The 20,612-nt window shown below is 35.9% G+C and overlaps 1 protein-coding gene across 2 annotated transcripts in view; it reads left to right on the top strand.

Moving 5' to 3' along the window:
- LOC105329886 (dynein axonemal heavy chain 8) overlaps nucleotides 1–20,612 on the top strand; it is a 102,496-nt gene that overhangs the window by 49,325 nt on the left and 32,559 nt on the right. For both annotated transcript variants that reach the window (XR_004596080.2, XM_034445845.2), the window contains exons 29-46: nucleotides 5,316–5,429; nucleotides 5,631–5,693; nucleotides 5,793–6,031; nucleotides 6,570–6,810; nucleotides 8,630–8,829; nucleotides 9,077–9,230; nucleotides 9,475–9,638; nucleotides 9,793–9,895; nucleotides 10,552–10,656; nucleotides 10,752–10,913; nucleotides 11,970–12,194; nucleotides 12,370–12,542; nucleotides 17,642–17,820; nucleotides 18,720–18,907; nucleotides 18,996–19,190; nucleotides 19,351–19,485; nucleotides 19,656–19,817; nucleotides 19,990–20,236. Coding sequence is in view for 1 of the 2 variants with exons in the window: in XM_034445845.2 (XP_034301736.2) it covers nucleotides 5,316–5,429; nucleotides 5,631–5,693; nucleotides 5,793–6,031; nucleotides 6,570–6,810; nucleotides 8,630–8,829; nucleotides 9,077–9,230; nucleotides 9,475–9,638; nucleotides 9,793–9,895; nucleotides 10,552–10,656; nucleotides 10,752–10,913; nucleotides 11,970–12,194; nucleotides 12,370–12,542; nucleotides 17,642–17,820; nucleotides 18,720–18,907; nucleotides 18,996–19,190; nucleotides 19,351–19,485; nucleotides 19,656–19,817; nucleotides 19,990–20,236 (3,049 nt within the window). In the remaining variant the exon portion in view is untranslated. The remainder of the gene's footprint in view (nucleotides 1–5,315; nucleotides 5,430–5,630; nucleotides 5,694–5,792; nucleotides 6,032–6,569; nucleotides 6,811–8,629; nucleotides 8,830–9,076; nucleotides 9,231–9,474; nucleotides 9,639–9,792; nucleotides 9,896–10,551; nucleotides 10,657–10,751; nucleotides 10,914–11,969; nucleotides 12,195–12,369; nucleotides 12,543–17,641; nucleotides 17,821–18,719; nucleotides 18,908–18,995; nucleotides 19,191–19,350; nucleotides 19,486–19,655; nucleotides 19,818–19,989; nucleotides 20,237–20,612) is intronic.

The following is a 20,612-nucleotide window of genomic DNA, read 5'->3' as shown; positions in this document are numbered from 1 at the left end:
GTTCAGCGTTTCGTGTGAACCTTTTAGCGAGCGTGCAGCGAGCGGGTAGCGAGTGTGCAGCGAGCGTGTGGTGTAGTAGTACGTTTCAGGGTCTGTATAAAAAAATTTCATTCCAAAACTATCAAAATAAATTATTTCTATATTTAACAAGTTGAACGTGAAATTAAAAAAAAATCTGAAAAAGAACATATGATTAATCAATACAGAACTGAGAATAATTTTAAGCTTTACAATGCTCGCAATTAATTCCACATATACAAACCCAACCAGTGAACTGTCATTCTGAGAGATTTCAGATCCTATAACGCAATGTAGCAGCGAGGCGACGAAAGAATCTGAAGAACTCTCTTGTCAGTCAGTAATGTTAAGTCTATTTGTCGATTGGTCCAATGACTTTACCACAGAGGAAGAGGAACCGACGAGAACGAAGTTGCTTGTCTTCATACTTGTCCCACAAACGAAAGATTCACTGCTGTTGGCCAGTTTTCCTCTGTTGGCGGCAAAGCTTTCCTTCCGATACCAGTTTCCGCTGGAGGGGAAGTAGTGACGCCTCTTGGTGGAGAAGTGTCACCAATATGTTGAAAGTCCATTTGGGGACTTGTCATTGAGGCAACGATGCCAACCTTCAACGTCATTGTTCGTCCGAATGGACTGCCGATACACAGACCAGCATTTGGTTGGCCACATTGGTTTCCTCCAAGTACGTCATCAATTCCTGAAAAAAAGAAAAAAAATTAAGAATAAATTTCATGCATAGTTTTTGAACATAATTATACTTACTCATATATTGTATTAATGAGAATATGATAATTCAATGTACCTCTAATTGCGGTGTGGTAGCCAGTCCACGTAGTTGTCTAAAAGCTGGTGCTATGTGGTTCTCTGGAAGGAAGGGTAGTTCTAGGACCATGCGAATCAGGTCGTGAGTCCCACCGTCATGTTGGTATGCTGAAGACAATACTATTTCTGTTGCGTTTCGCCATACTGCCTGTGTCCAGTGGAACACACTTCCATGGATTTCAAGGTCCGGCATTGTCTCTCGTATGGCTTGCCAGAGACCCGCCTCAAAATCAACAACTATGCTGTCAACTTTGGGTTGTCTTTCCATGTGGTCCAAAAGAACCGAGAGTACCTGAAAAACAGACCAATATGAATTATAATATGTCATTGCCAACAATCTACCTTTTCATAATAATTTATTATTTAAGAAGTTTTCACACCTTAGCATAATCCGTCTTCCGTTTTCCGGACATCAGAATAAATGCCAGTGGGACCTGTTTCATTGCGTCAGCAGATTTCATGAACGCATGGATTGTCAGCAGCTGGTAGAAAGGAGCCCGTACAATTTCAAATGTCCCATCCATATACCAACGTTTCACTTTTGCCAGGGACTCGAATCCGTCCGGTGTAGCAAATAGGATATGGCGGCGGTCGTCAACTTTGGCTACTTCCAAGTAGAAGTAATCGGGAATAAACGCATGGTTCATCTAAAATTTGTGATATAATTACATTTCAATATGATAATATTTTTTAAAGTTTAAAATATTAAATAATTGTATGATAATTATTTTATACCCGGAAATCTTCAAGGTTGACGGGATGTTTTGGTCGCATTTTTTTTTTCCACGTCAGGTCTGCTGTTGTCTGGCTCACTCTCATTGACTCTGGCCTGCAGTACGTCTTGTACAATGGTGGCGGCAGACGTGAAAACTTCATTTTTTGCGTGTGCCTTGACCTGTAAAAAATATTAGACATTACACATTTTAAATTTGTGTTAATTGCCCAATCATATAAATACTTTAATTCATATTGTTCCTACCTCTGCCATGATCTTTACTGCAGTGCCAATTCCCGGTTTTGCTTGATGGTTGTGAGCACTTGGCCCATTTCTAAAGTTATCGCCGTTCTGAACAACGGTTGCTGGACATCAATGGGCTTTTGATCTTACACTGCAACACCAATCCATGATGGTGTTGTTTTTCCGTAGACGCTGAAAAAATATACGTATTACATATATTAATCTTCTGTGTAAAGCAAAAGGGTTTTTTGGGGTGTCAGATGAAATCTCTTACTTTCACCGTGTAAGTGAAACCTCTGCTGTCCGACAATTTTCGATGGTTCGTTCCATGATCTTCTATTTGCTACGTGATGGGCTGATTGATGGTCACTTCCATCGGTTCCACTTCGGCAATTGATCTAAAAAGAAACCCAAAAATGTCTTAATAATCCATAGGATTTTGCAATCAATAGAACGTGTATTTCTGTATGAATAGTTTTTAAATGCTTTACACTTCTTCATTCTGGGCCACTTGCTCAATGGGTCCAAAGGATTCAGCTGTTTCATTGAAAGAGTACGAGATGGTATCGTGGATAGGGTCGTGGGTAGGGCCTGTAATCGCTGGTTCTACAGTATATTGAAATTATGATAACCACACATTATAATTTATGTTAAAATTAACTGCATTTTTAGAGTCAATTGAAAGTGTAAAAATAAATCTTTTTCGACCAGTAAGGTTCTCATCATCTTAGGGCCTCTTATTGTCATGTTGGTAATTTTGTATTTATATCCACCCAGTAAATTCAAAATTTAAAACATGACAATACCTAGGGACGTATATATACTAATGTAATCGTATGTTACGTACTAGTATGTCTCTGCAATAGTGATGGGCCGATTATCGCCGACAATCGAAAGTTGGTCGCTAAATGTCTCCCGATGTCGATGATCGATTAATATTTTCAAAATCGATTGTTTAAAAAAAATTTAAAAACCGTAATTTACGAAAATTCTTCGTACACTTTCACCTTTTTTTTTTCAAACATCAAAACGAAAATAGGTTTAAACAAAATGGCGGCACCATGTGCAAGCCTCACGGACGAGGCAGATGCTTGCCGCAAATCAAGATCCAATTAGTATAGCAGGGGAAATAGTTAATAAAATAAATAATAGACTACATTGTGCAAATGTTGACTTGCTCATTTTCTTGAATAAAAACCTTGAAAGGTACTGGTGAAACACTGCATGAAGTTGTATGTCATGTGACTCGGTCAGATGTGAACTTTCTAGTTATGATGTTTAAAAACAGTTAAAATTGTTTTTGTTTAATGTTTTTGAAATGGGATTTGAACTCTGAATTTCAAATTAATTTGTAATATTTTAAATTGTTTATGTTTATTGTTTGAAGTTTAAACTTGTTCCTAACTTCCTAGTTACTATAAATGGTACAACATATTTTTATTTCCTAGTTTTCTTTTATTCTAACCAGGTGCAGTAAATAAGATTGAATTTTATTAACATATTTGATTTATTTGAATAAATATTTGATAGCTTTAAACAACTGAAACAAGTACATGTATATTACTGTATATACAACGCAAGACGCAAGTTTTTGTTCAGAGAATTGTTTCAATTAAACATAATTTTAAAACTTTCGATTATTTAATCGATTATCCACTTCCGATTATTTCCGATAATCGATTATGAAAATTTTCCGATTTCCCATCACTACTCTGCAATCATGGCAATACCTTGACTAGACGTGTATACTGTGAAAATCTCCATATCCAAATTTATGACACCATCTCTTGTAGTTATATATACCCACCTGTTGTTTTGACAATTAGCGTCACCTGTGGCCTGTACAGTCTTTATTAGTGTGTGAAAACTATAACCACCTTTGGTATTTAGCGATTATTATGAATTTGGCCCGTCTCCTTGAAGATTGGAAGAATTTTATTCAAAAATAAACAAAATTAATTAAAGATACGCTCCTCTATATTCAAGGTTAATACTATACATTGATTATGAAACACGATTCGTATTTTGTCGAAATTTAGAATACAGAGACAGTAAAAAACAAAACACTATACACTGATCAAATTTAATTAAATATACGCTCTTCTATATTCAAGGTAAATACTATACATTGATTTTGAAACACGATTCGTATTTTGTCAAAGTTTAGAATACAGAGACAGTAAAAAACAAAACACTACACTGATATAAAAAAAACCCGAATATTCTACGTAAATCTCACATTATTCTAATTAAGTTATGGAACACATTCAATGTACATGTACATTCTGAAAAAAATAAATGGAAACAAAAAATATGTGAAATAGAAACACATTATGTATGTGAAAAAGAAAATGAAAACAAAACCTTGGGGACGGATTGACCAAACTTGGGGGCGGATTGACCAAACTTGGGGGCAGATAACGAACAAAATTTTGGGGCGGATTGACCAAACATTGGGGACGGATAAGCCAAAAACCAAGGGACAGATTGACCGGGACGGTTTTGTTTGAGAACGGATTGACTGGCACCCATTTTGATCTAAAGAATTAGGAAATTAGTATCATAATAGAGTATTGGATAGGATTGTACATTATTTTCTTGTTCGATAAAGTTTGAATACTGCGCTCTGAATGACTTTCAACATTGAAATAAATTTACTTGCTTATGAAAAGGCACGAGACGATTAACACAATAGGATAAACGAAAAAAAAACCTGTTAAAATTGAACGATAAACCTGATAGGATTAACGCACGATAGGATGGCATTAACGCACGATAGAACAGTATACACCCACGATAGGATAGGATTGATACACGATACGATAGGATAGGATTGAAAAAATGGCGTTTCGGGTGCTGTAACGATTATTGCTAAACAAGTTCATACAGCTGGAGAAGGAATTGTACAGTGTGTGATACTCAGTTATCTTTAGTACTACATGTACTAAGCAATCTGGTCTTAATATGATGCATGAATAAATTGTTATCATGACTTAATTTATTCAATATTTGTTTCTATTTAGTTTTAAAAGCATTCAGATCTGAATATTAAAATGTTGTTCAAGCACATGCATACAGTTATCACTGAAATAAACAGCAAAATCAGAACATCTGGTAAAACTAACTTTAAAATCGTCGGTCAACCTGGAAAATTCCAAACTCTTGAAAACTTGAACTTTGATCCCTCAAAAAGGGATTTTTTCAAAAGTTTTTTCTCGGTCCCATGGACTTTAAGCCATCGAGAGTCACCTGTATTGATTATTTGCAATGAAAATTGACTTTCAAATCATATGAGTTATACAACAATACTGTATACAGGGAAATATTTGGCCTTGTTTTCTTTTGTCCCCGTCGTCGTCAGGCGAATTTAAGAGTGGGCGAATTCAAATGTTTCAGATAATCTCTCTTAAAACACAAGTTTGCCTGGACAAATTTAAGAAGGGTGAAACCATTTGCAAGTGAAAAGGGATTAAAATAACCTTTTAGATTTACACAAGATGTAATTTGTTGTTTACAGAACAAGGTACAAGATGAATTAGTGCGAGTGCAACCAGGGTTCAAATCTGAACTTCTGACTTCTGTGGAAGTTTTCCAGAAAGATGTTACTGATTTTGGAACAAGCTATGATACTGTAAGTAATGATGCTAAGGGGAGTGAAAGAAGGAGATGATAGTATTTTAAAGCTTTTTCCTTTACATGTTTTTGAGTATTTATAGTGTCTTTCTGAACCAAATATGCGGAACAATGAAGCATTGAAATAAATGAATTCATTTGGCAATGTTGAATTAAAAGTCATTGAAGGTTATTTATATTGTGCTTTGGTTGATTTTAGGAAGGGCCAATGTCTGAAGGAATTTCTCCAACAGAAGCTAATGACAGACTGACTGTGTATCAGGTATTTGAAGGATGTATTCCATAACAACTTGATATATGAAAACTTGCTTGCTACCATATACTGCAGATGAACATTATTTCACTTCAAATCATATTTCAGGCTCAGTTTGATGAGTTATACAACAAATATGGAATCTACTCTGTTGGAGAACAGCTCTTTGGACTTCCTGTGACAGAGTATCCTGGGCTAATGAGAATCAAAAAAGAACTAGGGCTTCTACAGAAACTATATGGATTGTACTCCAGTGTGATGACTGTCATCAGTGGCTACTTTGATATCTTATGGACTGAGGTGGATATCGAAAAAATCAACAGTGAACTCAGTGACATGCAAAACAAGTAATATATTCCTGATGTTTTGCAAATATGTTATCATGAATTACATTACCATGCATTATGGATACTTGTATTATATGGTATATGGGCTAAATTATAAATTATTTCCCATCCATCAGTAAGTTTGTTGGTGGTATCTTGCCACTGTTTTGCCTAGGACTATATATATCAACCTGATTGGCTAATATGCATCACAGAGAAGGTGTGTTGTAACCCAAATTTAATTAATTGTGGCCTCATCAGTCTGGAATCATATTAGAATTCAGACAGCAATTGTGTCCAGCTTTTACAATATATCAGATTTTTGTTTGCAAGAGTTTCCAAGGGGGGGGGGGGGGGGAGGAATTAATTGGCCTAAATTGAGAACAAACTTTGAATATTAAAAAACCTTAAGGTTAAATCTTCCTGATCTCAATTTATCATATAGGTAATTAAACTTATTACCGGGACAAGTGCATGGTATATGTAGTTGGGCTAATTTGTGCTGGGCTCCTAATTTATTGCTTATAAACTTTGATTCTTTAATTTGTGTTATATACAGATGCCGCAGGCTTCCAAAGGCATTGAAAGAGTGGCAAGCCTATCAAGACTTGAAGAAAAAGATAGATGATTTCAGTGAATCCTGTCCCCTCTTGGAATTAATGGCCAACAAAGCTATGAAGGAACGCCACTGGGACAGAATTGCTAAGCTTACAGGCCATACTTTTGACCTTGATTCTGAAAATTTCAGTCTCAGAGACATAATGAAAGCTCCTCTGTTGAAATACAAAGAAGATATTGAGGTACATGTTTAAGAATTATGCTAAAAAAATGAATCAACTAAACATCCAAAATTGACCCCTATAATTTGCAAAGGAATGAAAGTAAAGGTTTTTTCTACATGTTATTGCTTCACCCATTTCTTTAAACATTGAGGTCTTTTAATTTCAATTTCTTATACTGTAATAAGGCATTATAATTGTCTTGAATTATATAGCTGGGGTATGTTGTTTACACACCTTTATGCGACAACGTGATCAAAAATCAAAAAAGTATCAAAACTCACCAAAATCTAAATTTTAGTTAATGTATTTTGTCGGTCTCAAGCTCAAAGAGGGTTTTTAGATTGCTGTCTTTGGTATCAATTAAAAAAGAAGTGAATAAACATTTCAAACACACTATAATATACTTATGCTTACTATTTGCACGCTTGATTGATGCTCCGCCTTATTCAAATGTTACAATGACCCATACATAGCCGTAACAATGATACAATGACATACATAGCCGCAACAGCTAAGTCATGATTTTGCACTGAAGTATACAACAAGTTACAAGTTACATTGGAGACTGAGCTCTTGGATGAAAATTGGTCAGTAGTTGTAATTTTAATGACTGTTAAAACAACATGTCAGTGACTTGTCTATTCAGCTTTTCATAAATCATTAATCAATACTATAAATATCACTGTTAAGTACAGTTACAATTAGCATTATTGTACCTATGTTCAAGTGTTTATTTTAATTTTTGGGAGTTGATTTTAATGAACTCTCCTATGCAGTTACTCTGGCAAACTGAAACTGAAACAGTGTTTGGACCTAAGCACAAATCACTGCTGACAAGACTTAGTTCTTGAAAATAATCGATAAATTCGATGTAATGTATGCTGAAGCATTTTTTTTTAAAGGAATTTATAAATACCTTGAAAATAGTCAGATTTTAAATAGTATGAACAATTTAGAAATTTTTTTGCAGTCGTATGTATTCATTATGGTCTAGCTCATTTAACCATCCGCTGTCTCTGTATATCTTCAACAACCAGAGAGTCAGTCTATATTTAGAGGTCGCATCATCAAGCTATCATGTGACCCGGTATCTCTTATTTGTCTGAATTATAACGGAGACAACCGAGCATCTGGTTGAACGATAGTAGAGTTTATCATTGGTTGGATCCATACAATTTTTGAAATATTTCGAATACCGATACATAGTTTGATGGAATTAATTCTATTTTTAAAATATTACACAACATGATTCATCAGAGGTTTTCTCGAAATTCTTGTCGAAAAAGTCAGAGAATTCATATAAAAATGTGTATATTTCTAATACAAATTATAAACTACTTACCAAGCAAAATAACATATCGTTGATTTTAAGACAAAAATAACCAATAAAATCAACTCCTGTCAGTACTTTGATTTTCATTATCAATTTATTACATAGAAAATGCAATTGTAAATTTTAGCAGAAACATATATATATAACTACTATCTGAAAGAATAATAATTTCAAACCAAGATCTATAACATTGGCAGACATCACTTTGAGAAGTTGAACTGATTGCAAAATTGCACCAACACTATTTTTTAATAATTATTGTGAGATTTGATTTTGATATTATATTTTAATTTACACATAAACAGAATATTCCTATTGTTCTTTCTGTGTTATTTACACTTAACAACAATTATTAAAAATGATAAAAACCTGTAAAAAATCTCCTTATTTTGATATGAGTAACCGGTTAATCGTTCAGAATGAATTGAAGTTAAACATTTTGCAATTCTGCAATTGATCACCATCCTTACCATAGAAAGCATAAATATGATATTTTGATTTCAGGATGTGTGTATTTCTGCCGTGAAAGAGAAGGACATAGAGGCCAAGTTGACTCAGGTGGTCAATGACTGGACAGGGAGGATCCTCAGTTTCTCCAATTTCAAAGCCAGAGGAGAACTCCTGCTGAAAGGGGGCGAAACATCAGAAATTATAACATTTCTGGAGGACAGCTTAATGGTTCTGAGCTCCCTGCTCAGTAACAGGTATGTGAAAAATACTGACATGCTGTTTTTAGGGCCTCTAAGAGACATTTTTTGAGTAGTTTTGGTTAGTTTAGTTTTAAACATAAACATGCTATTGTCACTTTAAGTTATAACAACATATGCAGTTGAAAGTGTACCTTTATATTTTAGGTGGGAGTCCTCCATGAATTGATTAGGAATTTAGATTTTGAGATTACTTGTGCAAAGTGTACCAGAAAGTTGAAAATGTTTGTTGGTTTTGTTCCAGATATAATGCTCCTTTCAAGAAGACAATTCAGGAGTGGGTAGCAAAACTGTCAAATACAACTGACATTCTTGAGAACTGGCTCATTGTACAGAATTTGTGGGTGTATTTAGAAGCAGTATTTGTTGGAGGGGATATTGCCAAACAACTTCCTCAGGTAATGTACTTAAACTAAGCATTCTGATTTTGTCCCAAATCTGCCAAACCTTAGCTAATATTTTTTTATAGCAATGTACCTCATTATCTCTCTCTTTTTAGAAGAACTTTGAGACTACTTAACATTTTTACCTAAAAGTTCATTAACAATTGTGGGGGCTGGCCAATCCAAATATTAATTTAATGAGTACATGTGTGAAATTGATTAAGTATATGTGCGAAATTGATCTTTTTGATTTCTTCAGGAAGCAAAAAGGTTTCAAAACATTGACAAGTCCTGGGTGAAGATAATGCAGCGTGCTCATGAGTGTACCAATGTAGTTCATTGTTGTGTTGGAGATGAAACCCTTGGCCAGCTTCTGCCACATCTGCTTGAACAACTGGAGTTGTGCCAGAAATCACTGACAGGGTAGGTCCTTCCTTTTTCAAACAATGTAGATTTCAAACTATTTTTTAACAGTTACTTGTTTTTTTTAAATCAATACGAGACTTGTGAGCTTTTTGTATTGTTGTATTGTTAGTACAGTATTGTATACATTTGATATATGAATGTCCTATTACAGCTACCTAGAAAAGAAAAGACTTGTTTTTCCAAGATTTTTCTTCATATCTGATCCAGCTCTTTTAGAAATCCTTGGTCAGGCTAGTGATTCTCATACCATCCAGGTAAGCTGATAGTTTGCATGAAGAATTTTAAGTCTTTGGGCAAGTAAAACCAAGACAGAAATGAGATTTTATGATTAAAGGGAGAAAGCCATGAATCATTTGATAGGAATAACATCGTTGCTCATTATCTTAATGCTGCCATAAATGAAGTACATGAATTTTAAAAGTGGTATACATTTGATTCTTAAAACTTTCTTTTATAGTGTAGCATTATATAAAAAGTGCCTGTTTGGGAGGGTAACAGTTGAAATTGACACCCCCAGAAAACCATTGTCAACCGACGCGAAGCGGAGGTTGACAATGGTTTTCGAGGGGTGTCAATTTCAACTGTTATCCTTCCAAACAGGCACTATTTATTTTGTTATACTGAATGTCTTAATTTTTAAGAAAATTTTACTGCTTTTATATAGGAATTACGTGAATTCTACAGCGAACCGTACGTGCATAATTTTCGCGCATGTAACAATTTGTAATGTTACCTGTTGCTAAGTGCGTTGCTAACGCTGAGGGTAATAGAACGGATTATGAACTGCGTCTTAACCAATCAGATTTCAGTATTTAACATGAAAGTGTAACAATAATGTTTGTGTTACTTATTTAATGTTTGAAAATGTGCCGTTATATTACAGGTAATATTTTAAATTTCTCTGTTTCAGTCTCACCTTTTAGGCATTTTTGAAAATGTCAATGAAGTAGAGTTTCATGAAAAAGACTATGACAGGATTCTTTCCGTTGTATCGAGAGAGGGAGAAAAGATTATGGTATTTATTGATGAAGATGAATAGTTGTTTGAAACTGGTTTTAAATAAAATATGAAAGATGCTGATTTCCATGCATTTGATTATTTGTTTTAAAGCTGGAATCAGCTGTCATTGCTAAAGGAAATGTAGAAGTATGGATTGGAGACCTGCTCAAGGAACAACAGAAATCCCTTCATGGAGTTATACGTGATGCTTGGAGAAACATTATCACCCCAGAGTTTGAGTTAATGGGATTCTTAGCAAATTTTCCTGCACAGGTAAAACTTGTTTTTGCTTTGAAACAAAATGAAGACTTTAACATTATATAAAAAGTGCCTGTTTAGGAGGGTAACAGTTGAAATTGACACCCCGAGGAAACCATTGTCAAGCAGAGGTTGACAATGGTTTCCTCAGGGTGTCAATTTCAACTGTTATCCTCCCAAACAGGCACTATTTATTTTATTATACTGAATGTCTTAATTTTAGAGAATATTTTTACTGCTTTTATATAGAAATGACGTGAATTCTACGGCGAACCGTATGCGCATAATTTACGCGCATTAACAATTCGTTGTGTTACCCGTTGCCAAGTTTGTTGCAAACGCTGAGGGTAATAGAACGGATTATCTACTGCGTCTAAACCAATCAGATTTCAGTATTTAACATGAAAGTATAATAATATCCTTTCTTTGCAGACCTGTAAAGCTTCAATTGTCTTATCGCGTACCATTAATTCCTTGTTTGTGCCCTTCCTCAAGCTAGAAACATGAATGTAAACTATGCTTCCCTTTCTATTTACCCTCACTAGTGATTCTAGCTCACCTGAGCAAAAAATAGCAAAGTGTCAGCATGGAGCCATGCATCTTTATCAAATTTATTATAGTGTTCAGGAAAACAAAGCTTGATTGGTGTATGACCAAACAGGTATGACTCTAGAGGAGTGTTCAACAGAGAGAGAGTGCTTGCCAAAATTTGTGTTGCAGGTATAGGAAAACTCTGTTGAACATGCCTCAGGAATGTATCGGACACTTTCTACAATTGGTTCAAGATTTTTGTGTGGATGGACTTCTATGTGATTTTTGATGTTGCGTCCTTCATACTTTTTTGCACTGTGAATAATAATACAGTCCCTGATTTTACATGAGTGTGTATTATATATACAAGATACTTTACAGTATATGCAGTAAGAAGATGTAATTTTTGAAAGGCCCTTGAAAGATGATGATGAAGTATGAATCTGGTCATTTTAATTCTGTGAAGGCAGATTTATAAAAAGCAATAAATAGAAGATAATCCTATGTCTAAAGTAATTCTCATTCTTATACTTTGTCTAGGTTGGACTTCTTGGAATCCAAATGGTTTGGACAAAGGATGCAGAATATGCTTTGCAGCATACAAGAGGAGACAAGAAAATTATGCCCACTACAAATCAAAGATTCCTTGACATGTTGAACCGCTTGATTGAACAAACAACACATGACTTGACAAAAATGGAAAGAGTGAAATATGAAACACTTGTTACCATTCATGTGCATCAGAGAGACATCTTTGATGACTTGGTATAGTTCCAAATACATTTTTATTAGAATGTTGTTTTTTAAGATTGTCTTATAGATATTGTATATCTTCCTAATTTTTTTTTTGCTAAAGAATGAATGATAATTAAAAAGAAGTATTGTCTTTACATCAATCAATGCCTGCATTTTGAATTGATTTATAATTTCTTCTTTTCAGACTAGGATGCATATAAAATCCCCCACAGATTTCGAGTGGTTGAAACAAGCAAGATTTTATTTCAAGGAGGACACAGATCAGTGCATTGTTCAGATAACAGATGTAGATTTCATTTATCAGAATGAGTTCCTTGGTTGTACTGACAGACTTGTCATCACTCCACTCACAGATAGGTAAAGCCTATAAGAGGTTATCATTTATATCCCCAATTTTAAGAGAATCCTGAACATCCATCATCCCATTTTTGTGTTTGGGTCATAAGATACATACCAGCAGCTTTTATTGGGCACAAATATTATGAACTGAGGGTGTGTCATGACCCTGACTTGATGTCATTATGTCAAGGTCACATAATTATCAACACAACATTTAGTTTAGAAAGAGAAGGCAGGATATTAATCCTTTCTAACAGGTCTGTTATAGATCAGTATGTTAGACCATGTGCTTTATTCAACTCATTCACTAAAAGTAACTTTACAGGATGAAGAGCTCCCTTAGGGGGAGATAAGTAAAACATAAACAAGAGTTACTTCTCTTGTCATTGCATATTAAGTAAACTAACATTAATTATACTTTTCTCTTTTTTGAGCATAATGTACAGGTAAACAAAACTAAAAATGACAAAAGTTCAGAATTAATTAGAATGTGTCTGGTTTAAGAATAACAGTAATTCTGTCCATTTAAAACACAAAGTCTGGCAACATCCGTCCTGTCTGAAGAATCTTCAAAACACATAAACCATTTGCTCCTGCTTTTGTTAGGCAATTTGCGAGCTGTTTTTGTCCAGAACACCACTGAATTTTCCTCACATCTCCTTGAGTAACTGCTTCAGTCAATGCAGCGATATCAATACGAAGTCTCCTGTCCTCCACCAGTTTTGTCGAATGCACAGATTCTATCACACTCTTATTGTCTATAAATGCATAAATTTCAATGGATTTGCTGGGGACTCCTAAAATTTCCTCTAACATGTGTCGATAGTAAAAACTTGCCTCCAGTCCTTCTTGTAGACTAAGCGCCTCTGCTGCTAGCGTGGAGCGGACAACTCTTCTTATCTTTTTAGCCTGCAAGAAAAGGGGACAGCATTTCCCTTGTCTATCCATAATCCAGATAATGACTCCTTGAGTACTTCCCACTCCATCATTCAGGTTTCCTAGAGATGCATCGGTAAATGTCATTATCTTCACTGAAGTGAGATCTAAAGCTGGAAATCTCAGAATACTTTTGAAGTCTTTAAGCCTATTTATGGTTTTCGTTGCTCTAATGAAGTCTGCCATGGTTCCACTTCTCAGCTTAGTGCTCATGTCTATCATTTCAAATGCAAGGTCTGGTCTTGACCCCTGCACTGCCCAATTGATCTGCCCTATGATCTGTCTGTATGCAGTCTGTTCTTCAGTGCTTAGCTGACTTTCCTTCTGATATGCTCTCAGGGGATCAATCTCTATACTTTGTAACTTCTCCATGTAACTAGTGTGATCCAGTTCTATCCCTTCTTGAGTTTGCTTAACGTAGAAACCAATATATGGAAATTGGCATTCAGCAATTTTTCCTGCTGAAAACCTCTCTCGAAACCTGCAAATCTGCCCCTCAAAGATTTCGTCCCCAGCATGGAGAAAATCATCAACATGAGAGCAGATGATTCCATGAAGCCTTCCATCCTTTCTATAGCAGAAGAGAGCCAGGTCTACGCTACACTGTTCAAAGCCGAGTTTATCAAGTTCTTCTTTAACACTTAAGTAAAACTGTCTAGCACCATCTTTCAGTCCATAAAGACAGTGTTTTAACTTCCATATCATTCCTACAGGAGTGATACTTTCCTTTGGAGGTTGAAGATAAACATCTCTATCAAGTTTTTTTCCTTGTAAAAAAGCTGACTTAATGTCTGTGGTTTTGACATCCCAGAATTTACTTGCTGTTATTGTCAAAAATATCTTAAGACCCCCTTCTCCAACTGTCGGACTGTCTCTTGGAATATCAAATTCCTCCTCAAATCCACGTGCTACAAGTCTTGCTCTTACTTGTTCTTCTTTTGAAGTGATAACCCATCTTGTAGATAGTCTATTTTGTCCTTCATCCAGAACTTCAGTGTATGTGTCAAAGTTTTTGAGCTTCTCTAGTTCATTTTGTTGAGCTAGGGATATATTGTCACAGCTTGTATTTTCACATGTTGTAGAATTAACACATTCATCGCTGATTCTTTCCCAAGGGAGCCTACTTAGGTCTATGCTCTTTTGTTCTTCACTCTCAACATCTTTTACATTATACCAATTTCTGTTATTACCAGAAGCTTTGCCTGCTCTGCCAAGAATTGTTGCCTTTATCCAATTTTCATCCTCCGATCCCATCTTATACTGAATGTTGTCATTTGTTTTTAGTGCAAAACTGCGTTGAGGAGGTAAAGGTAACTTCTGTTCCTCTTTGTTCTCTGACAGGTATTCAGAAACTGTACACTTTTTAAGTTGCTTTTCACTTGCTTTTCCTTGGTGTGGTGTTCTTTCTTTATTTGTGCCTGTAGTTTCAGTGTCTGATATGAGTACAGCCTGCAGTTGCTTTTTGTAATCTATTAGGGGACACTCGAACAAAAACTCCCCCATGGCGAACAAAAACAACTTTTCCATCCTGAAACACAACTCTACCAGGTCCAAGCCATCTGTCTCTACCCTCACGCTTGTAGTACACCAAATCTCCATTCTCATAACATTGTTCAGCTGCCCTCACTTTGTTCAGTTATGCCCGTCTGATTCTCTCATCAGCTTCTGCCTCTATGTATGCTCGTCTGGTGCTGTGCAGTAAATTCAGATGTTTAGCAAAAGTCTCACTCACTGTACGGCCTTCTAAAGCTGGTAACTTGTCTGTCATAATGTTGGGTAGATTGGGGTTCCATCCAAACACAAGCTGGTGGCTACTAAAGCCGTTCCACATCTGTAATACATTCCTTGCCATGTTAGCCCAGCACAACAAGCTCTGCTCATTTACATCTTTGTAGTCCTGTTCCAATTTTGTTAGCATCATATCCGTTACGGAGTGCACTCGTTCACACAAGCCGTTCTGAAATGGGCTTTCACCTGCGGATGTGCACACTTTGACGTTCAAAATTGATGCCACTTCTCGCATTTCGTCAGAGTTAAATTCTCCTCCATTATCTGTCATAATTGCACCCATAACACCAAATATCCCTATCCAGTGAGACATGATTTTATCAATGACATCAGTTGTCTTTCTCCTCTGGATAAAAATGGAAATTGTGTATCTGGACCACATGTCAATCAAATGTAAGATCCACTTTCCTCGATCTCCAGTACTTCAGATCCATGGCCACCTTCTCATTAAAGTAAGTCGCCATTGGAAATGACACAACAGGCCGTGAAGGGGTTCTTGCATAGGTCTTGCACACATCACATCTCTCTTCTATTTTTTCAAGATCCTCGTCAAAGTTGTCTCGCCAAGCACCCGCATCCTGTAAGAGGGATACTAGTCGTTTCTTTGGTGGGTGCGCAAACTGTCGGTGCAGTTTTAACAGAGTTGAGTATCTCTTTTTTGGGTCTACATCATCAATCCTGACTGAGCAAACTTCCTCAACAGGTATCATTTCTGCTTTATCTATGGGAATACAATAGTGTCCAGAAGAGGTCACATTAAGGTTCATTGTTTTCCCTAAAATCTCCGCTGTGTCATCCTCTAAGTTCAACTTCACACCAGCAGTTTTCATAGCCGTTCTTGACAACAGCAACGGAATGTCTGAATCAACAACATCAGTTATTATGGTCACATCTTTCCCTGCTATACGAGCTGGAATTGCAAATTCTCCTTCAGATTTCAGACGAGTCCCCCCTCCAAACTTAAACATTTTTCTGCCTTCAGTTTTCTTAACTCTATTTTTGTCCAAATCATTGAGTGAATCGATGTATGTGTTGATCCATACACTACCACACACAGTACTACTGCAGGCACTGTCTAGGACTGCACAATTTCTAGCTTCCATCCCCAGGTGTCTTATTTCCTTTGGTTGGTAACCTGTAAACAGTACGAATTCTTCTTCTTCAGTTGAACATGCATTTACTTTTGCCATATTTTCCCAACTATGAGGACATGCTGCCATCAGATGTCTATATGACCCGCAAGACTTGCATGTCAACACATTTCCATCTGGTCCTGATGGATTCATACTCTTTTTAACTGCTGAACTGCCTGCACGTGATTGTCCCCCATGCTGACCTCGATAAAAGCCTCGACTTTGGCCACTTTGAAATCCTCTGCCCCGCATCTGCTCACTTCTTCCCCCTCCTCGATAAAATTTGTTGTTCCTCATTCTAGCATATCCAGCTGCCATCAGCGCTTCTTCGTTCTCTGCAAGGAATGCTGGTTCAAGTTTAATGGACATTGGTGTAGAAGAAGAATGTCCTTCACAAGTTTCACCTTTGAATTTTTTAAGGGAATTCTTAGCTTCCTCATACAGAGTTTCTTTATTTTCAAAATTCATTCCTGTCAAAACAATCATTCTTTCTTCTTTGCTAATTTGTGATCTTTTGAGTAATTTGAATGCTAAAATCTCTGGAGGTAATTTCATATTTTTCTTCTCAATTTTTCTGTATTTAGCATCAAAAATGGAAATGTATTCATTGACAGATTGTCCATCAGACCTTTTAAAATCTTCAAAGTCTTCAAATTTCTCTAAGCTATCTGCTAAATCATCTTTGGCCAAATGTTTGTCCAAAAATTCTATCAATGTTTTCAAACCTGTCTCTTTTTTGAGATCCTCCAAATTCAGCTGATCAAACACTTTTTCTCTTATCTGGGACTCATCATTTTCAGGAAGAGACAATGCTATAGCAACACCTTGTTTCTTTTTATCTAGCTCAGTGACCTCTTTCCATGCTAAAAGTTCTTGCTTGAAGAGTTCATAACTTTTGATTTTAGGATTGTACAAAGGGGGGTTGATTTTTGTTGACATTTTCTCAGTCCACTAACACCACTGTTTTTCACATTTATCAAACTCTGAATAACAAGTAATTAATTGTCACACCTCGCTTACACTGTTTCTAACACTAGGAATCACTAATTTTCTTTCAACCACGCTCTGCTACCATTGTTAGACCATGTGCTTTATTCAACTCATTCACTAAAAGTAACTTTACAGGATGAAGAGCTCCCTTAGGGGGAGATAAGTAAAACATAAACAAGAGTTACTTCTCTTGTCATTGCATATTAAGTAAACTAACACAGTATTGAAATCACGAAAAGTCAACATATAGATATACATTTTGTGAAACAGGTGCTACATTACCCTTGCCCAGGCTTTAGGGATGTCCATGGGAGGAGCTCCAGCTGGACCAGCAGGAACGGGCAAAACTGAAACCACCAAAGACATGGGCAAAGCTCTGGGCAAGTATGTGGTGGTCTTCAACTGTTCAGATCAAATGGACTTCAGGGGACTTGGAAGGATATACAAAGGTAGAGCTAATTTGAAAAATAACACTCCATGAATATTTCATATTGATTTGATCTGGCTCATTGGATTTTCTTCATGATGACCAAATTTTAAGTCAGTTCAGTTGTTTTCTGTTCAAATGATAATTCCAGTAACAGTATTAGACGCGCTATAAAACAAAAAAAGTTTCCTGCATTATTAAGTCACTGGAATCTGACCTTTTATGATCCATATGTCTGTTGCCTTCTGTCATCTTAATTTTTTAGCTTCTCAAATGCAACTAACCAAAATTTTCATCTTTTTTATTCCCCAACTCTGAAGGAGAGGAGTTATACTGTTTTACCCTCGTGTCTGTCTGTTCGTCTGTAAAAAAATTCTGTCAAATTTTTCACAGTAACTGTTTACCGCAGATGTTTGAAATTTTAACACACTCTTTGTTAAGGCATGCTATATGGTGGGATATATTTTTTGACCAATAGGACATCAACTTTCTGCTAAATGGCAACTTTTGTTTATTTTTTAGCTGTAATGGTCAAACAACTTTTCTTCAAAGATTTCTTAGCAACTATTAATTGCAGATGCTTGAAATTTTAACATAGTCTATGTTTAGGCAAGTCACATTGTGGATTTATTTTTGTACCAATCAGATGTCAACTTCCTGTAAAAGGATGACTGTTAATTTTTAGCCTAAATTTTCAAACAAATGTTTGTCGAAGATTTCGCAGCAATTATTAGTTGCAGATATTTGATATTTTAACACACACTTTGTTTAGGCATGCTTTTGGTGGGATTTATATTTGTGCCAATTGGACATCAACTTCCAGTTAAGAGTAGACTTTGCTTATTTTGTATACTCACATCTATTAGCGGGGGTATTTCTAGTAAGCATTGGCTCACCCATATCTTATTGTTTGAATCAAAGGTTTAGCTCAGTCTGGTTCCTGGGGATGCTTTGATGAGTTCAACAGAATTGAATTACCTGTCTTATCTGTAGCAGCTCAACAAATCTATATTGTCCTTAATGCTAAGAAAGACAGGAAAAGGGAGTTCATCTTCACTGATGGAGATATAGTTGAATTGAATCCAGAATTTGGAATATTCCTCACAATGGTGGGTTCCATAAATCATATAATCTATCCTTTGTGATGTTTTTGTGCATTCAGTGCATTTAGAGTAATATTTACTCAATCCTTTGCAGAATCCTGGATATGCAGGTAGACAAGAACTGCCTGAAAATTTGAAAGTTCAGTTCAGAACAGTGGCCATGATGGTCCCAGACAGACAGATTATCATGCGGGTCAAACTTGCTAGCTGTGGGTTTTTGGAAAATGTTCTTTTAGCCCAAAAATTCTATACTCTTTACAAACTGTGTGAAGAACAACTGTCAAAGCAAGTGAGTGCAGTAGTTGGTTTATTTTTTTTTTAAATCATTACTGATTGTACAGTATTATTCTGCAATGCATGTACATGTATTATATGGCTGGTAAATATAAATGACTGAATTGTTTCATCAGTACATATACGTCCAAGGATTTACAATTTTCTTTTGGTAGGTTCATTATGACTTTGGGTTGAGGAATATATTGTCAGTACTGAGAACTTTGGGAGCCAATAAGAGAGCTCGCCCCAATGATACAGAAAACACAATTGTGATGAGAGTTTTGAGGGACATGAATTTATCCAAGCTGGTAATTATTTCTTACTTTTTGAATAAAAAGACATCAGTGGTCATTTTGTGCACCAATCTTTTCCTTCCTTATCCGGTCAAAATGAAATCTGCAGACTGTCATTAGCTTTAACTTGACTTTTTGGTATTTTTAATCTTTACGTTTTTGTAAGGAATTTTGCTTTGTGTCAGGTCGATGAAGATGAACCACTGTTCATGAGCTTGATAGCTGATCTGTTCCCTGGAATTGTGTTGGACAGTGCTACCTATGCAGAACTGCAGGTAGCCATTGCCAAACAGGTAGAAAATGCTGTTCTGATTAATCATCCATCCTGGAACCTGAAAATTGTACAGGTAAGTGTGCAAGTATTAAAAAAAAACAACAATTTTTGCGGCATTCTTATTTCTATGTCTTTGCTTTGTGATTCTTGTATTAAAATGTTTTTTGAAAAGCTTCGGAAAGATGAGTTCCAGAAAACCACAACATGCAATTTAAAATAATACTTTTTTCTTCATAATGTATTAGCTATATGAAACCCAAAGAGTGCGACATGGAATGATGACACTAGGGCCCAGTGGTGCTGGAAAAACTTGCTGTATTCATGTGCTGATGAAGGCTATGACTGAATGTGGAGCACCACACAGAGAAATGAGAATGAATCCGAAAGCTATTACTGCTCCCCAAATGTTTGGTCGACTGGATGTGGCTACAAATGATTGGACAGATGGAATCTTCTCTACTCTCTGGAGGAGAACACTGAAAGCCAAAAAAGGTTTCATTTTTGTTATGTTAGTTTTAAAGAAAAAAGGAGGATTAAAATATATACCTATTTACTGCCTTAATGAGTAGGGCTGGGACGATACTGTACTCAGCCGATTCGGTACATACCACGATACATGAGATGCGATAAGATACATATCACGATGCATTGCAACTAATTGAAAACATGAATAAGGGTTTAAAATTTATTCAATCTGTCGATGTATTACCGCATGTCCAAAGTTATTTTATTATATTTAAAATGAGTGTTGCACAATTTACAAAGTACTTTAGTCTCATATACACTACTTTTTCATAAACAAGTAATCCAAACGTTTTCCACACTCCAGATTTAGCTTCATAACAGTTTTGACAACTTTACGAGGTTT

Source organism: Magallana gigas, chromosome 2 (genome assembly GCF_963853765.1).
Source record: "Magallana gigas chromosome 2, xbMagGiga1.1, whole genome shotgun sequence".
In the NCBI taxonomy this organism is placed as follows: Eukaryota; Metazoa; Mollusca; class Bivalvia; order Ostreida; family Ostreidae; genus Magallana; species Magallana gigas.
Note: the sequence above shows the minus strand (reverse complement) of the source record. Positions and strands in the feature narration are given on the sequence as shown.